The 19,505-nt window shown below is 39.8% G+C and overlaps 1 protein-coding gene across 1 annotated transcript; it reads right to left on the bottom strand.

Moving 5' to 3' along the window:
* Nucleotides 1-7,938: 7,938 nt before the first annotated feature.
* Nucleotides 7,939-18,265, bottom strand: LOC118224510 (volume-regulated anion channel subunit LRRC8C-like). Its single transcript, XM_035411980.1, has 3 exons — nt 17,985-18,265; nt 14,284-14,426; nt 7,939-11,730 (listed from the first exon to the last, which is right to left on the bottom strand). Exons 2-3 carry the CDS (start codon nt 14,419-14,421, stop codon nt 9,469-9,471), a joined length of 2,400 nt encoding a protein of 799 aa, XP_035267871.1. The 5' UTR covers nt 14,422-14,426; nt 17,985-18,265; the 3' UTR covers nt 7,939-9,468.
* Nucleotides 18,266-19,505: the final 1,240 nt, after the last annotated feature.

The following is a 19,505-nucleotide window of genomic DNA, read 5'->3' as shown; positions in this document are numbered from 1 at the left end:
TGAATTATAATCTGGCCTTTTGATTCTTGTGGCCCAAAGTAGGCCCTGCTGGGCTGGAATTGATACAGATCCAGCCCGGAGGTACTTGCCATTCGGGGAGGCTTGCACCTTGCAGTGTAGCCACTATAATTCTGCTCTAGAAATCTTCTATGTATGGTGGCTTGTGATATTTTCAACCCGCCTTCTGGAGACGGCTGGTGATGTCACTGGTCATTGTTTTAGGGTGTTTCTTTACAGGTCTTAGGGTTTGCCTTTCATCAACTGCACCAATGTACCTGATATACCCAGTTTCTGTGCTATCCTTCTTAATGAATTAATCTATTCTCTCAGTTTACAGATTCATTTTTTCAGCCATAGTTACTTCTCTAGTGTTCATTCTCCAAATACAAATGAAGGCTAAAACCAAGACTAAATGCTCTTTGTTCTTTGATGTGTGAACAATTTATGCAGAAGGTAACGCCTCAGTAACAATTAACACCTGTCAGTCATCTGTTAACTTAATTTAGCACAGCTGAAAATGGGGGGACTCCACACAAAAAACAGTCTTTTTGCAAAATGCTAAAACATATGCAGGTACATGCCATGAAATAAAAGCTGATTGTACTGTTGTCCCATCTTTTCATCTCAAATCAAAATGTCTTAAGTATATAGGAAAAATTTCACTCTACTGTTATCATACTTTTGGATGGCACTGTATGTTTTACCCACATCACAAAGAAGAAAAAATATATTACACCCGTGGAACATTAATTCCTTGACAGTAGGATCAGTGTTGCATCAGCCTATTTAATGGCCTTGGTCTGTGTCACAGCATGTCTTTCCTTCAAAATTAATACACTATGATTGTATATAGAGTGTGAAGTTCAGGTGGAATATCAGTAGACTCCCAGTGGTAAGCACTGATAGACACCCTAGCAATGTTTTCCCCTATGCTTTCCCTCAGAGGGGGTTAATTCCTCAAGGTCATGCCTGTCCCTAGGGGGGAGCTACAGCTGGCCCGGCTATCTGATGACAGGATAAACTGTGGTTGTGCTTACCCAAGCTGTTACACGCTCTCAATAATGCACAGACCACAACACTCCACTGCAGCTAAACTAACAAGCAGCACAGGCATATGGAGTCTCACCAGAATTCATGCTGGGACAAATACACACCGTCATGAGTTTTGAAGAAGAGAATGTAGTGCTCTTTCATCCAAACAGTCACTGATAAAAACACTGAAATAAATTATCCAAAATGCAGATTTCTAATGGATTGTGTCTTAATTCTATGAAAGTGTTTTGTTGATTTCATTTCGATATTTAAATTTCTATTTGTATTACTTTGGCTGCAGGCTGTAGCAGATTAAAATTGAGCTGAAAGTTTAAATGTATCCTGCTTCTTATCCAAATACTGTCAATAAGTTATTTGACATATGTAATATTAGTTGCAGTAAAGCTGTCTAGTGTGAATGGAACAATAACATATCCTTTAAAATGTATAATGATGTTAGTGTTTAATAGTAGCGTTCAGTATTTTTGCAAGCCATAAGAAAGCAGCCAACAGTTCTAGCCTGTCCTCTCTCAAAGGTTACAGCTGATGACAAAGCGACCTTTCCTAATTGTGGTAACATAGGAAACATTACGCCATTAAAAGCACTCTTGGTCAATTACCGCCTGAAAGAAATGCAGGAAGTGTTGTCTGCATCTTAGCCGCGTCCCTCTTTGCTACAGTACTGTTGTTTCTGGTCTTAGCCCTTCCCTTTTTGAGGGAGTGTTGATTGCAGCCATGTAAATGAAGATTAAAGCTGGTAGGGCAGGATCTATGGCATTTGGAGAACATTTTTTAAAATGTGTTCTGTTTATGACACATTAAAATGCTTATGAATACCTCACTCCACCATTTCCTGTTGTGTGTTACGGGCGTCTTTATAATGGGCCCTTCGCAGCTGCTTGTTTATGGCTAAATAAGCTCTCACAGGCACAAGCGTAGCTGTTGTCCAAAAGCTGGGAGTAAGCCAGCTACAGGACACAAAGCCTTAAGAACAATGAAATGAACAAAGGCTATAAACAGAGAGAGTGTGTTTCTAAATTATGCGTTTTTCTGTTGCTGGCTGCCTTAGGCCAATGAAGGCCAGATCTGTTGATGACATCTCTATTAATTCTCTATTTTATATTATGCTGTTTTTAACGGTATTTCTTGCTGTTGTAAGAAATATCTGTGTCTGATGTCATTATGTCCACTGGCCACATATTCCCTTGATTATATCTGATCACGATTACTACACAGTTGGTACACTTAATTGTAGAATGGCTACCGGGAAAGACAGATTAGGAACTACACAAGTCAAAAGACTTGCTAATTCAATAAGAAGGATGACCAGTACATTATGGCCAGATTATGAGGGGTCACACATTTACTTCATCCTGTGTATTGGTCTAGTTTACCAGTCTTGATCAAAGCTTAGGAAATGTATAAGAAGAAGGTAATGGAGAGGATCAGGGTTCATTCTCCACGCTGAACCCAAGGTGCGTTTCACGTATTCCTGACAAATGCCATTCCAGGAAATAAACTCATCTTTTCCACAAAGATCAGAATTGTTTCTTTTTTCCCCCTTATAATCTATAACCGTATAACATTCTTTTAAAAAGTTAATACTAAACAATGTCCAGCTGAATTCAGTTACATGATGAAATTAATTATTCTCAGAATTATTTTTCAAGAAGCAAGTGGGACACACGTAAACACAGAGAGGTTAGCACTTTTAGTCTTTACGTTTATACTTCTCAAACTTTTATTACATAAGATAATTATTTACCTTGTAAGATCCAGCAAACATTTTAAAATGAACTTCATTAGTGTTAACTGGCCAAATTATATGTCCACTTACTGTAGAATTTTAAAATCTATTTTAGTCAAAAACATGTACAGAATGGAACAAATGTTGATAGAAGGGCTGTACTGTGTTTTTGTTGAGTACAAAAAATTAATAATTAATTATGTGAGAACAAAAGTGCACTAAAGTACAACACCAGACTGTGTTCCTGCAGTGCATTTAGACTGCGGTCGCCTTGAGTTGCGAAAAAACCTCAAAAACTAAAATGCAGCTCATGAGCTTTGGCAGGTATGGAACTTGACACAATTTTTAAAACTTCTATTTGCTTAATGAGTGTGGAAAATACAAATAAACTGACTGTGCGAAATAAATAGCAAAAAATAAATCAATCTTCTCACCTTAAATTAAAGACAGTGCTATATGGTATGCATTTTTTTCATTGTTTTATTCTTGTCCAGAACTTTCTAGGCCCACATTAGACATCAATGGTATATCTCAGGTGCAATATTTCTGCTATTCTTATGGTTTGCAACTCACTATTCTCTGCTTTTCAATCAGAGCTAGACTGGTCAAATGTATTAGATAAAAGCCCGGATGGGAATGTCCATGTGGCCCCATCCAAGATCAACATTCACATTTCTCAACTCAACCAGGCCCACTTGACAGTTGTACTTTCTACGCATCTTATTCGCTTATCTAAGGTAAGTAAACAGTGGCTGAAATTGGAGTTTGAGACACATTCTTCATGGAAGGGAGACAAAGACACCCCCCACCTAGCTCATTTCGTGTTCACAGGTGTCAAATTTAAAGTTGAGATAAACTGAAAGATATTATTTCAGTATAAAGCACGTAAAAATGAGACACTGAATGCATCAGAAAAAGCTACGGAAACGTCCCTAAAAAGATACAAACTCTTGTCACTGGGGTGACACCCCATATAATTGTACCTCATTGCTAGTAATATATTTAATTTGTAACTTTTTGCTTGAAAATTGTATTTATTTACACCCAAATAGAACATCATTGTATTTTCAGGGTATGTTTGGCAATTTCTTTTTCCTTAAAGAGCAAACATGTACCTCCACTTTACCCTTATTTTTGAGAGTCATACCACATTTCAATATTTAAATTTCTATTTTTATTTCTTTGGCTGGAGGCTGTAGCAGATTAAAATTGATCTGAAAGTTTAAATGTATCCTGCTTCTCATCCAAATACTGTCTATAAGTTATTTAATATATGTAATATTAGTTGCAGTAAAGCCGTCTAGTGTGAATGCAACAATAACATTTCCTTTAAAATGTATAATGATGTTAGTAATGGGTTCTGGCATGTAATAGCATTTACTGTGCAAGGCTGCCACCTAGGCTGGTGTAGTTTCCTCAGATTAACCAGCAGTTTGAGTGTGGACAAGCTCATGAACTACATTTTAGTTTCTCTACTAACCCAAGTTCTCTTGTACACTGACTGGAATTGCAGAAAAACTGTGAGAATTAAATTCTAAAAAACCAAAGCATTACTCTATAGAAATCTAACCTTATCACAACTGTGCATAGCCAGTGACTGATTATTATAATGTAGCACTTAGAGTAGCAGGCCAGGGTAAACAATTCAGTTTAAATATTCTGTAGCACAAACAACTTAAATGTGAGCTCAATGCTGCTTTACAAAGGTAGGCCTGTGTATGATGACACACTAAATGGCCAAAAGTATATAGACACCCAAACATCACACCCATATGTGCTCATTCCAAAACCATGGGCATTGATATGGAGTTGGTCCCCCCTTTGCTGCTATAACAACCTCCACACTTCAGGGTAAGCTTCCCACTAGATTTCAGAACATGACTGTACAGATTCACTTCCATCCAACCACTAGAGCACTACCGAGGTTGCGGACTGATGTTGGCTGTAAGGCCTGGCTTCCAGTCGGCATTATAATTCAACCAAAAGGTGTTTGATGGGGTTAACATCAGGGCCCTATACAGGCCATTCAAGTTCTTCAACACAAGATCTGGCAAAGCATTAATTTATGGACCTCACTTTGTGCACAGGGGCATTGTCATGCTGAAACAGGACAGGGCCTAACCCAAATTGTTGGCGCAAAGTTGGAAGCACATAATTCTCTAGACTGTCATCGTATGCTGTAGCATTGAGATCTCCCTTCACTGGAGCTAAGGGGCCTAGCCAAACCGTGATAAACAGCCCCAGATCATTACCTCCTTAGGGGCTATTATATCTTTCGGGTTAACAAAATATTTGGCTAATGTTTAAGTTTGTTTGCCAGCTAGCTACCTAGCTAGTTGGTAAGCAAGCGTAGACTGGTTTGTGGTGGTTCCCTAGCAACCGAATCAGTGAGCCTGCTGTCAGCAGGAGATGTGGTTCTGTCAAATGCCACTGTTCGCTTTTGCCAAACCTATTTTATGATTTATGAATAATACTCTCAGCTGTACATTTATAGCAACTCACCTAACTGTAAAATATGATTTATTGTTCCAAGCATAAAATAACAACTTTTATTTTTGCTCCCCCATGTTGATGCCCAGGCAGCACCCGGCATGAATCTGAATCGAAAGAGTTTCACCATTTCATTCAACAAGTGCATTCCTGACTACCTGGACATCATTGAATTAAATTTGGCTGTAATTAGAATGAGGACAAAAAGCAGGAGTGCTTCTCAAAATGGATTCTATTTCTTATAACTTCTGCATAGATTAAAAAAATTTTTTTAAAAATGTGTGCGCGCGTGCGTGCATGATTGCCTGCGTGCGTGCCTCTGTGCGTGTGTGTGCGTGCGTGCGTGTGTGCATGTGCGTGTGTGTGCGCGTGCGTGTGTGCAGAACAAAAGAACAACATCATTTGTAGGACAAAACATTATGGCTTTTGTCAGAGGAAAAATAACTTTCCATACTTGCTTGTTGAAAGTAACAAACGCTTATGAATTGGCAACCCTAAGCTTAACATTCTTCTCCCCTCAGGTGGCACACTTCAGGGGATTTTAGACGTTACACTCTTGAACAGGGCACAAAGCTTTTAGCTGTAAAATGAAAACAGCAAGTCTATTATACACGGTAGCCGAGATATTTATGAAACATCTATACCTAGTATTTCAAGCAGCAAAGCCATTTTTTTTATTTATCATGACAGAAGTTTAATACAGGGCCATCACTAACAACGCATGCATTACTATCTAAATGTGGGCAGATGCATGGTCCAATTTTCCAGGTACTGTGCTTTTATGCTTATAAGCGCTAACACTTAATTAGTATGCATCCTTAGGCATGCAAACCTGACCTTTCTGTGTAAAGATTAAAAACACACAATGCAGAAATGGGATTTAGCTTAAAATAACTTTAAATACATGGCTGAAATAATGTAAAGTAAGTTGCAAACACTGCAAGGTTCAAAACAACTGCCATGTCTCAAGTGTGCACACTACATAGGTTCTGCTATAAGTTCAAATACAAGTAAAACAGTATTACATAGTGATCCATGGTTTTCTCTCATTCAGCTATTTCAAACATACTATTTTCATTATGTAGCTGTACATCTTAGTTTGAGTTAATAACCAATAATCACATAAATAAACAGTAAGCAGGACGTCATTAGAACCTTAATTGTTTCTTTCTATGCCAGCTTCTGCCTATGTCTCCTTTAATGCTATTTTTTGCATACATACTTTGTTTTCTTCTTCATACCGAACACTGTTGACTTCCCACACTGTACTCTTTAGCAACATTGCGAAGATATTTCCCTCATCTCATTCTAATATTGCACCTCCTCTTGGATAACTTGAAGATCCAGATAACGTGCCTGTGTATGTTGGCTCCCAAATTAGTGTGATGCTCCAATATTGAAGAGTGGGCGTGATATGATTAATTTATGCTGCACAAGAATAACTTGTCAGTAGATGAGAACTGACAGCACAAAAGAACTGTCAGTCTTGCACCGTCAAAATGGAAAACATTACAAGCTAAGTTGAAAGACTATTCGAGTAAGAATGGATGCATTTTTATTAGAAAAATAATTGTTTTGCACTGATGAACATTTACACAATTATCAAATACTACAATTAGTGACATGTTTGTACTGAATGCCAAATGGTTGCCAAACTCAAAGCCTTTACTAGGAAATCTGGAGGAAATGTGCTGAAATCCATGTTAGCTCAGACAGTCACGTCTAGATTTTTTCCCAGGACCTATTTATACCTAATCAAGATTTTTAGGGGTATAAGGTAAACATTCAAGGACCTATTTACTCTTTCCCAGAGATACCAGTAAAGGCTGAACGACCCCAAATCTGGCATCACAGGGCTGGAAATATGTGCTATGATAGAGGTTTACTCTATGTATGAATCACCTTACTTTTAATTCCATTGTATGTCCATCAACTATATCCTGCTTTCATGTCAGGAAACCTAGCAACAGCTTCAAGTATTTCTCAAATTCCTCTAGCTTATACAATTTAATGTGAGAACACACCAGGACAGCAGCAGTGGATTTTCGTGCAATGTCTCAAGGCTAGTGTGTATATGCTGACCTGTATACACTGGCCAGCAAAACAAACTGGGCTTCATTTAGTCGCAGTTATTGAGTAACGACACACAGTGATAGGATCTTGCAGTGAATGATCTGCTATTTGAACTTTTGTATCCAGTCATTCTGTCCACTGACCACCAAGAATGCATATACAGCTGTACTGTACAACTGTGGAAACCAAGCCTCACACCATACAAAAGGCAAAATGACATATACAATATATACGTATTACTATATGACACAAATTATTTGTCACACACAGCCATGTTAGATAAACAAGCAATGGAATGCAAACTGTGGATGTGTCCTTGATGTGTCTGAATATATTGATATGGGGAATAATACTTCAACTGAATTTCAACTGAAATTAGAGTTCTCAAATGTAGCATATTAATTAGAAAATGTTATAGGACAGTTAGGGAGATAGGGACCATAGGGGGGAACATAAATGTAATTAATTTACTTGGTCTTAATTTGCAAAAGAAAGTTTGAAATGCTGGCCTTTAACCCAATAGCATTGTTTATTCTGCTCTGTAAAATCAAAATTAAATTCACATATATATGAATGACTTTACCTCTCAGTCCATAAGATTTCTAAAAATAAATGTTTATTCCTTCAATCTTCTACAGTATATGAAAAAAGCATGCCAAATAGATACAGTACAGGGTAGACAGTAGACATTTTGGCAATCATATGGTTTGATTTTAAATTGCAAGGCAATAAATTACATTACAAGAATTTAGCAGACACTCTCATCCAGAGCGACTTACACAACTTTTTTTCATCCATTCATACAGCTGGATATATACTGAAGCAATGCAGATTAAGTACCTTGCTCAAGGGTACAACAACAGTGTCCTACCTGAGAATCGAACTTGTGACCTTTAGGTTACAAGGCCAATCCCATATATGTCTGCTAATACTGCCCTTGGTGTTGGGAATGTTTCTGTACAGTACTGTCATGAATGAATCACAGACTGACAAATCAATAGCTGCAGGGATATATGATTGTCTTGAACATGAACATAAAGCATAACAATCAGAAATGTGCTAGCTTAATATAATAACAACCTGAGACGCGGGGATCATAGTAGACCATTATATTCTCTGTCTCATCCGTAAACCAAATAGACCATTATCACAATGGATATTGAAACATGGCCTGGAGTAAAATTTGCATTGGGAGTGTCAGAGGAGCAAATGACCAATCAGGTAGTCGGTTAAATAACAAAAGCAGCATCGCTGATTGTCCAATGGTTGTAGCGTGATGTTCCGCACATAGATATGTGAACAAACTTCTTAAAAAGCCTTAAAACAGAAAGAGTGATGTAATCACATTCAACTGTTGACAACAAACATATATTGTAGGTCTTGAATGAATACAGATACATATATTTTGAGTAGTTTTACAGTGCAAATGTATGGTGAGGTCCATATACGACCAGACGTTATATCAATAATATATTTTAATAATTCAATCATTTCAAAGACAGGCATATTGTACACCATGGCGTGTATAATACTTGTGTTGCTTTATTGAAAGTGTGATTGTAGAGTAGTAGCAGCAGTAATATGAGTAATATTGTGTTTGAATAGTAACATCAGTAAAGGGAGACAACTAGATAAGCATAATCCCTTATTTGGAATATGGTGATTCAAAATAACAAGAAAAACATTTGTATGAACAGAACTGTAGTTGAAACAAACATATCCAGTGTGACACAGTATTTGTCTTAAGCTGTGCAGACTACACCACGCACATAGTGAACATTAAACATTTACCAAGAACTCACGTTCTGTTTGAGTGCATCAGTAACCTAAGCCTTACAACAGGAATTCCTTTTACCAAATGCTTCCCTTTCTATTTAGTTTAAGTCAACTATATACAACTATAAGGCTATGCCTGTTTCAAGGTTTTTGTAAAAAATGACTAATCATTTTCAAAAGATGATACAAGTAAAAAATGTCCTAACAAAAAAACCCCCGCCCCCCAAAAAAACCCAAATGACACATAAGTAAATAAAACTATTGAAAGGTATAAACCAGGTGTAACTGCTACAATGCAGCAGTTAGCATTGTCGTATTTAGATATTTGGTGTTTTTGAGAGAGTCGAGGATCACTCAACAGTCATTTGTTCCCTAACATCTGAAGGCAGTGTCTCAAAGAGGGCATCCTCCACCACAAGACCACTGCGCTTCAGAGCCCTGCAGAAGCCCAGCTCTGCCGGTAGACCCTCAAAGTGGTTGCCCTTGAGTTCTAAGTGCGTCAATAAGACCAAGTATGAAATCTTTGGTGAGAGCAGTGACAGAGTGTTCTTCCCCAGTTTGAGAGTCTTTAGCTTTTTACAGAAGAAGAGCTCGTCTGGGAGGTTCTCGATCTTGTTACAAGTGACAGAGAAGTACTGGAGGCTCTGGAGGACTCCGATCTCGGGCGGGATGAAGCGGATGTCGTTGTTGGATAGATCCAGGTAGCGAAGCTTGTTACAGAGGAAAAGGTGAGAGGGGAGGACCTCGATCTTATTGTGGCTGAAGTAGAGGCGCTCCAAGCCACCCAGTTTCTTTATGTGCTCTGGAATGTAGGTGATGGCATTGTGCCACAACTTGAGACAGGTGAGCTTGCGCAGGTGCTGGAAGCTGAGGATCTCTTCAATGGACTTGAGATTGTTTTCTTTCAGGTCCAGCTCCTGCAGGTTGGCGAGGCTGAACACGGCATGAGGAATGCGCTCCAGATCACAGTGCACTAACTCCAGTTCGGTCAGGTTGATCATCTTTTTCAGGTTGTTCATCATAACCAACTTGGTGCCATCATTGTGGATGCACAGGCTCTGCAGGTGGCTAGACACATCCACAATGGACTGGGGGATTTTAGTGAAGTTGCTCTTCAGGGTCAGTATCTTGAGGGACTTCAGCTCACGTAGGGACTCCAGGATAATATTCTTGGAGGTCTCCGAGCTCAAGGAGCCAATCAGGTGGAGCTCCTCCAGGTTGCGCAGACTATAAATCCAATGGGGCAACTCCCTGCCATCATCGAACTTCACCCGCAGCACCTTCAGGTTCTCCTTCAGGAAGGACGTGGCAGCGCTATGAATTTTGAGGGAGCACTGGTAAAGGGAGAGCTCTTGGAGGTCCTCGAGCTGGGCAATGGAGGCCGGTATTGTAACATTATTGATGATCTCCAGCTTCAGGGACTGGAGCTCGATCACCTCGAAGATGGTGTCCGGAAGGCCAGCGAGCATGAAGAGCTGCAGCTCCAGCCGGTTGTTTGGATTGACCTGCAGCCTCTGCCGCAGTTTCTCTGCGGTCCACTCGTGGTTCAGATTCAGCTGCTTCAGTTTATTCTCACTTACTTCAGACAGAAACACTGCAAACCTCTTGGAGTAAAGAGGATCGTACTGGTCGATCATGTGCAGCATGAAGGCAAAATCATTTTTTACATCAGGGATGTCATCAATCCCAGTCTCCTGCCGAACATACTCAAAGGAGTACTCTTTGAGAGAGCGGTAGAATAACCAGTACAAAGTGTAAAGACATATGAATCCATAAACACCAACAAAACATAAGTAACAATAAGACAGCTTGGAGAACAAGTGAGCCATTGTGTGATTGCATGAGAAGTTTTTGTATCCGGTCATGTCCTGAATATCCATGTCACATTTAACAGTTATCTGCACTTTTGACACCAGGGCACTGTTGTAGGCAATGATCAAGAGAAACTTCAGAACTTTAAGAACAGTCTGACGAACATACATGATATACAGCAGATCTCCTTCTTCAACATGGAGGCGGAATTTTTTTACCTTTTCGAACAAGGCCTTAGCTTGTTCTCCTTCCTTCTTGTCCAAGGCGCTTGCAGCAGGCTTATCGACTACAAGCTTTTCCGGGATGGACCTGAGAGACTGTGACTTCTCTAGATTGCCTTCCGTAGTGGCAATGTTAAGGCTGGACCGGCTAGCGGCACTGTTCTTCTTGTTGTCCTTCTCCTCAGGGTTTTCCCCTGACACCTCAGACAGTGCCCGGGTAGTCCAAGGCGAATCAAAGCACTTACCTAAGATGGAAATAAAGTGTTCTATTTTGGAGCTGGACCCTGGGAACTTGAACCAGAAATTGCTGCACACCATAAAGATGAGGGTGTGTATGAGCACCAGATAGGGAAAATATTTGGCGTACCAGTGCAGTGCCTTTTCGTAACACATCTGGTTTATGAAGCTGTACTGCTGCAGGTCCAGGTCGGTCTTTAAACCCTTCATTTCATGGACAATTGGCAAGGTGTTTGTAGGAGATAATGTGGACTCCGAGGCCTCTGTTTGGTTTATCGACGGTATTGTTTGGTTCACAACAGGCATTCTTTTTGGAAGGCAGATAATTTTGTCTTGCATTACCTAAAATATAATGGAAAAGATAATGGTGTTACATAAATAAAAACAAATTTGTAACACTGCTAATGTATAAGTATCTCTACTAGAATAATAAACACTGAACAATGCAAATCACCAAAACATAAATTACAAGAAATTTTCACATTTTTACCTTTTATACATTTTCAGAGAGGTAGAAAACCCCTCACCCCTTCGTCTCTATCAAAGCCTGTAGATGGATTGTTTGAGCTGTATATCTGACATCTGAAATCTCTACAGGAAGCCATACCTATACATGAACACACTTGTATCACACATGCGCGCGCGCGCACACACACGCGCATGAAAGCATGCATGTACACACACAGTATTCACCCCCCGAAACACTATTTAATAGGAACCAACACAATATACTACATACTGCCCAAACAAGCAAAAATAAATTCATATATAGAAGTAAATAAATAACTAATTAAAAAGAAAAAAAGAAAAGATTGTCTTCATTGGTTAAGTATTTAACCCCTTTGTTATGGAAAACACAGAGGAAAGGAGGAGCCCATCCAAATCCTGTACGGAGTTTGCAACAAAGAATTGAGGTTTTGTGATGAATAAAACCACACAAAATTATGTAAGCACAAAAGAACAACCTACAAACTATACCACCACAACAAATCATTCATTGAAGTTGTCTTTTTTCTCATGCTAAAAGAGCCCAGTTATCCCTGAGAGAGGGAGGGGATGGCTAGGAACGTCCAGTGAAATACAGACCCCATAATTTGACCAAAAATGTACATGAGTAGGAGTAACTCTTACTTTAATAACCGGTTCAGTTGATAGTTCATGCGGGATGCCTCACTGCATTAATCAGTTTTAAATTACTAATTTTGTACATGTACATTTCTGCCACCAGAATCACTTGTTGTGTTTCTTTAAATACATTTGTAATTTTCAGTTTGGTCTACCTGAGCTCTAACAAAGACTATTGTAATTTGGTGCAATTAAAAACTGAAATAATCTAAAATAATTGCTGGTTGTTTAGCAATACAATTTTGGCTTTTCAAGTAGGATATGCACTTGAACTCTTTTCCTGTAGTGCTTGGAGAGAACTTCAGATGCAGTCATTCGTTTGATTCAGGCAGCAGATTTATTTGACACTTCTACTTCCTGAGGATGAATGACCACTTATAATAGAAAATGTACTAATTACTGTCTGGTTTCAGGGGCAAGGGGCGAGAGCCATAATCCGCTGAGTGGGCCCCAGAAGATATGATCGGCAAAAATGTACTTTTCTCAACCTCAACACACTTTATCAAGATGTGCAGTCGATGTAGATACAAGATGTACCAAAATGCAATTAAGTCATCCAAACAGCTACATACTGCACACAGTGTGACTTTGAGTAGCAATAAATTTACACAGATAAGCACATGTTTACATCTTTGAATCTAACTTGCTATGGAGCTCCGTTACCCCAGGAAAAAGTATTAATTAGAACAATAATGGCTGTTCGGACGAGGCTGCCATTCAAGATTTAAACCTGTGGGCAATCTCATGTCCTGCATTTCAGATTTTGAACATACTTTATTAACTGTAATAAAGTATTTTAACAGTCTATTTCTCAAAGCAATTCCGATGGGAGAACAGGGGATATTCCCACCCTAATATGCTGAGGGTGTTTGTGTTAAGAAGATAAGAAGCACCAAACAAGGCTCCACCTGCTTCAGCTAGTCAAGCAGGGGCAAAGCAACTGTGTCCTGGAGAGCTGGAATCAATGTTTGTTTGTTAGCGGGACTGAGTACATAGCGCAATGATTTAAAATCCACCCCCTTTTCCACTCATGAACTCCAAGCACACAGCAAGGCTTTCATTCGTCAACACTGTACTGTTTGTGACTTCAGTAACGGCAGGACACTTTCTCTGGTGTCACGTATTTTGTTTGTATAAAACTTATATTTGTATGTGTGTGTATAATAAGAGCAGACTATAACGTCGACTTTACCTATGAATGGCCTTTCAAATAATTTTAATCAGGAAGTAGAAAGGTGATGTGCTGCCATAAATCTCACGACACTTACATGAACAGGATTGTGATTTAATTTATTCTTGTACAATATATTTTAAAATGCAATTATATTTGAAGATATCACATGCTGCAAAGCTGAGAATTATTCATGGCTGAGAAACATTCATTAATTATCTATAATATCAGAAATATTATTCTAAAACTGTGCAATATGATGTTTTACATGCCTCAATACAATCAATTAAGTTTGAATCTTACATAAATACAAGTTACTTACTTCCTGTCTTCACAAAGTTTGGAAAATGCTTTGACCTGACCTGACCTCAATAAGCTTTGTTTGAAAAGAGAAAAAGAAGGACTCACATTTATTTCTGAGTCATATGTAAAGACAAACGTGGACTGAGTACAGGCCTTAGACACCTCAACCTGATGTTACACAAGTTCTAGTATACTCAGGGGTGTGTTTCACAGACGTTCGAGAGACGATGGTCCCATAAGTAGGTCCCAGTGTGTGCAGGTTCTTTTTCTGCACACCGGGCAGTGGTGGCACTGACCTGCAGGGTGCACCCGAACACTCCGATCATTAGCATGACCACCGAGAGGTAGTCCGTGAACACGTCCCACCACGGCTTCAGCACACGGAAAGCTGGCTGCTGCTCCGAGAACTGGCGGAACTCCGTCAGGGGAATCATGGCTCCTGTGGGGACGGGAAAGGCAACGTCAGCAACTTCAGCCGGGCGGGCCACAGTGGCTCCAAATGAATCTGCCAGATGCTGTGGTCTCCGTGACAGTGAAACAACTGCTGTTTAAGAAATGCCGTCTCTTCAGTGGAGAGTGAAATAAACGTCGTAATTAGGGATGTTGTTTTTTGCTCAAATATTTGATCATTAAATTTGGTCAACATGCAAACTCAGTTATCAGTATTTTGAATAATATAACCGTGTGGCGCAGCAGATTTATGATCCATTCTAATGGAGGCGAATAGGTTAGCTTTGCGGTGTCCAATAAACATCATATCATCAAATAAGCACGCATAATGGTCAGATATATTTTTCCTTTTTTGACACCCGACCGTTGAGGTCTAGTTCAGAACATCAATGAAAGCAGGTTCCCACAGCTAGCTGACTAGGTAATCTGCTCTGTATTTGTAATATGATGGCATGTGGAATCTGTAAGGGCAGTGCTACATTGGTTGGGGCTTGTCACTCATTTGTTGTGACTGCTTCTTTCTGATGTGATTGACCATTGCTTTGTTACTACCATATGGAATGTAGGCTCTACCTTGAAAACTTTCAACTGGTCCCCTACCTTCTCACAAATATCGCTAATTATGCCAAGTACACAGATTCTTTCTTCCATTACAAAATAAAGGAGGTTAGTCTCCCACATGGACCTTGTCTAATGCAGGAACAGTCAGATAATTTCAAAGGATCGTACAATGCATCCACTTATTTGATTTATTAATGAAGAGGGTGTAATGGAGTGCTGTGGTTCTTGATGGCTTATCGGTCATGTTTATAATTTTGGTTGGTCAACCCTAAACCGGCTTGTGGGAATGGATATTCCTTCTTTCTACAGTGCAGTGTGGTCATAAATGGACCGCACTTAAGTTGAAAGTGTGACTCAACAATATTATAGTATACAGGACAGTCATGGCCTGTATCTGTCATATCTGCAGTGACTCATATATTGGAAGTACCAGTTTTGTTTAATTCACTGTTCACCTACTGCATACTGCTTACAAAAGCTCTCTTGCCCCTGTTGACTTCCCCCCCAGCCACAATGACGCAATTTCTCAGCAATACCTTTCAGTATGGGCCCCTGAAAAAAGAAAATAAATAAAACCTTTTTCCCGCCCTCTGCTGCGGCCTCAAGCGTTAAGACCACTCATATAAATGCTGTACATTCATAGGAGTGCTCACACAATTAACGTTAATTGCACAAGCTATTTCATATCCCCGCTATATTTTAAATGAAACTTCATTGCTATCCTGACTCCAACCCCTTCAACTGTTGACCTTCTCTAGCGACACAGAACACTGCTGTGTGTGCTAATTATAGCCCCTGTTGAAAACAAATAGCAGCTTACGAAATTCTAAACAATGCCTTTCATTTCACAGCCTCGCTCAAGACCAAATTACAGTTATTTCCCCTTTGTGTGTGGGTATTATCGGCATCCAAACATTGGACAGAACCTATTTTGAAAGAATATTTGTTAATTGATAATTGCTGCTAAATAAGCTGTAATTATGTTCTCTTTGCAGACATTTATGCAATTGTCTTCACATAACGTGGCATTATTTTCTACCGAAAATATCCAGGGTACATGTTTAATCTACTGTACAACAGCATACATATTTAGTGCAGTGAGATCTTTTGCTTCAATATCCAGAAGCACACATGGATAAACATTTGCACTGTGAAGATACCCAGCTGTTTTTATTAAACACATCACCAAGGCGATTATGCTTAAGATGTGTCTGCTGTTTTGACTGTAGAAATAGAAGTGTATATATGTGGCATAAATACAGAACTTCTTGTGTCCTGTGTTCTAATCCAAATATGCCCAAACACCTCGACTCTTATTCAAAAGATAACTTCATGCACAAAGAATGAGAAAAGATATGTATTTCATGGCAAGCTTAAATGAAAATTGTGTTTACCCTATGTCGGCTGCACACCATCATCATAGCTTTCGTCTCCACTTTTCAAGAGTCACGACATGAGAGGGACTCTTCATATCTGTTTCCTGGACACCATGGCTTCTAATTTTGTGTGTTGTGTTGAACTGGACAAACACACAGCCTTCTTAGTTTGGCAAGCTAAGTGGAAATAACTTGTTGCTTGTACTTTGGGGAGGAAGGATATAAAACAGACTGGGGCAAGCGGGATGTTTACGTACAGCTGAGAAATGCGCAACGTCCTGTGAATGCCTATGGACTTCAGCCTCCATATCAGACACCATCAGTGTAGTCTAATTCTGTTTTGGTATGGGACATCCCCATAAGCTTCAATAATTCCCTCACTTATATTAAACCAACAACTCTTGACAAGTGAAAGAGAAGCACGATTTCTCATAAGCACAGAACAAAAACCTTGCTTTAATGTGGCTGCGGACTGTTGATTTGACCAACATATCATTCCTCTGTTTCAGTGTTTTACTCTAGTGAGCTGCCAAGTCTTCATGACCCCGTGTCTGCCCCCTTCCTGTCAGGAAATGTCGCCAGGCTCAACAGCAACCCAAAAGAGACAATGTATGTCTGACTCACACCCAGTCCCAGGGTACAAATCTTGTCCAAGATATGTCCCAAAAGAAAATGAACAACTGCATCATTGTGAGTGTCAAGGACAATGTTTCCCTGAAGACCTGTTGTACATAAACACACTGACTTTGATGTTATAAAATAGCACTACCATCACCTTCTCCCAGTGCAAACATATTTCTGTGGTCACCTAGATGTTGGATAGTGTACTCTGGCATATGTGTAATAAAAGTAACTGTTCTTTGTTTCGTTTTTTTCATATACGCAGAATACTTCAGGGTATATCATGACTAGTCAGTCATTTAAAATACTGAATATAACATTGGGATAGGCCCTATACTGTTCTTGTCCATTCTAAATACAAACCACACTACTGTTTCTACTCAGGAAAAACTCAAGATCTATTCAATAGCTTATCATTTATTTCTATAGCACGTTCAAAATATATCTCATTGTTTGATCTATAATAGTTCTTTCAGAACGTAAGGCATCAGATACTTGTGGATAGGAGAAAGCAGAGCAGCGATGAGCACATTAATAAAATCATCTCAATCCAAGTCATTGAAGTACAGTTCAACAAACTTCCGTAATCTTCTGTGACCGAGAACACATATTGTCATACACATCCCATGCGTTCTTTTATCTTTTCCTTAATTACATAATTAAAAACGACATAATGGTCAAAGACATTTTAATAGACTCCTTCATAATACCTGTCTAGCATGCTAGCGTACTTTTCCATCCACATGAGAGTCGTAGCGTGTAATCTCGTGGTTAGAAACTGTAGCAATATTGTGACCACGCTAGCCTGCGTGTGGTTTATATGTATTTCGCATCCTAGATAGTTTAAGATTCATCCCATAACGAAGAACATTATTTTAGCAGCGAACAGTCCAATCTAGGTTTACTATACCAGCTTAAAGCAGCAAAGCAACACGCAGAAAACGAGATATGAGTTCTACATGAAAAAATAGTTTTAGATTTATTCTTACCGGTATGTCGTCTGTAGCCTTTTTTTAAATATTATTATTATTTTTTACAACGGCTGGGAATGTGTTACTTTCGAAGGTGACCTCATGTCCTTGCTGTTGCAGTGTGGCTATGTATTGTTCTCCTACTTTCCGTTATTTCTGTAGTTCAACATCGTGTGGAGCTGAAAAACTACTGCGCTGACTGAGGCTGGCAGGGCGGGGACTACACAAAATTTGGACGGCTGAAGGAGGACACTGTAAACTATGCCCTGAACTAATGACGAGTCGAGTCGCATTTCTTAGTAAGTTGGACGTTACTGCTTTTTTCCCCCTAGCATTTATATGAACGTCTCTGACACATACTCTCCGTTCTGTAACAATTTTGAAGAATACTTCCTATAAGCCTAATTATTTATGCATGAATGATAACAACTTCGGGGACTAACACAACTGTCTTCAGGAAAATTGGGATAACACGATTCTGTAGATCAGACGTGGTCCGAAAATGTAATAAAAAAATTAAAAAAGTCAATTTAGGTCTCTCTCTCTCTCTCTCTCTCTCTCTCTCTCTCTCTCTCTCTCTCTCTCTCTTGCTGTACACTAGTTTGACATGGAAGTTTTGGGAAGGTCAGTTTTTTCAACGAGGATAGACATAGTAGTTCAGTCTCTGGGCAGTTTTACTGTTCAGCGACTGAACCACTTACAGGGAAGCTTTGTTGGATGTTCTGTTACAGGATTGCTGGGTCAACCTGCTGTTGCATGATGTCACTGTGTTTATTAAGTGGGCGGAGGATGTTTGGGCTCTTGGGGAGTGTTTACATTTGTATGTTAAGGCATCATCTGTTAAGGAAAACTGGGGTAGGTCTGAGGCCTTTCCAGCCAGTTAGTGGCAGGGGGCTCCTAGAGGACTTACTGTAGGTCTGGGCCAGGCTCAAGTTTTTGAGGATTTCTTTTGGCACTGAGGTTTTCATTAATAAGAATTGAGAGGGTATAATGTAGAGAGTGTCATCCAGATTGTTTATTTGGTAATGGGTGTTACCAGCTGTTCAACAGATGGACAATTTTGGATAATGATGGAGCCCCAATGCCCCATCCAGTTTGTGCCGCAGGATGATTGTGTTTGAGCTACCAGGAGGCATCGTTTGGGAGGTCTAGGGAATGCTGGAGAACTTCTATCAGTGGGGCCAGTATTGGCTTTCAGCAGCTGTCCTTTCGCTGCTTCTGCAGGAGGAGGGTCAGGGTTTGGTGGAGTGGCAACTCCCTGCCTGAAAGTGGCCCAGAGGCTCTTATACCACCACACCCTGAGCTAGACAGACACTGCACAGGCTTTACAGTACTGGACAGCTGGGCAAGCACCTGTTCTGCATGAGCGAAGAAGAGGGAGTCCTACTACTTTCTAGCGCTTTGTCCAGAAAACATGGCAGGTCAGAGAGCACTATCTCCCGCCAGCTTGCACACGCGCTTGTTAAATGTGGGCTGTGTGAAGCTTGGACATCTCATGGACAGGCTCACTTGGTGGTCAGTGGCTGACGTTGCTCAGTT

Source organism: Anguilla anguilla, chromosome 4 (genome assembly GCF_013347855.1).
Source record: "Anguilla anguilla isolate fAngAng1 chromosome 4, fAngAng1.pri, whole genome shotgun sequence".
NCBI lineage: Eukaryota > Metazoa > Chordata > Actinopteri > Anguilliformes > Anguillidae > Anguilla > Anguilla anguilla.
The sequence above is the reverse complement of the archived record's forward strand: the minus strand, read 5'-3'. Positions and strand labels throughout refer to the sequence as shown.

Bases quoted from the DNA above. Each gene is read 5' to 3' on its own strand.
- LOC118224510 (XM_035411980.1), bottom strand. From the start codon at position 14,421: ATGATTCCCCTGACGGAGTTCCGCCAGTTCTCGGAGCAGCAGCCAGCT. The intron at 11,731-14,283 runs GTCAGTGCCACC...ATTATATTTTAG, and splicing joins TGTTCGGGTGCACCCTGCAG to GTAATGCAAGACAAAATTAT.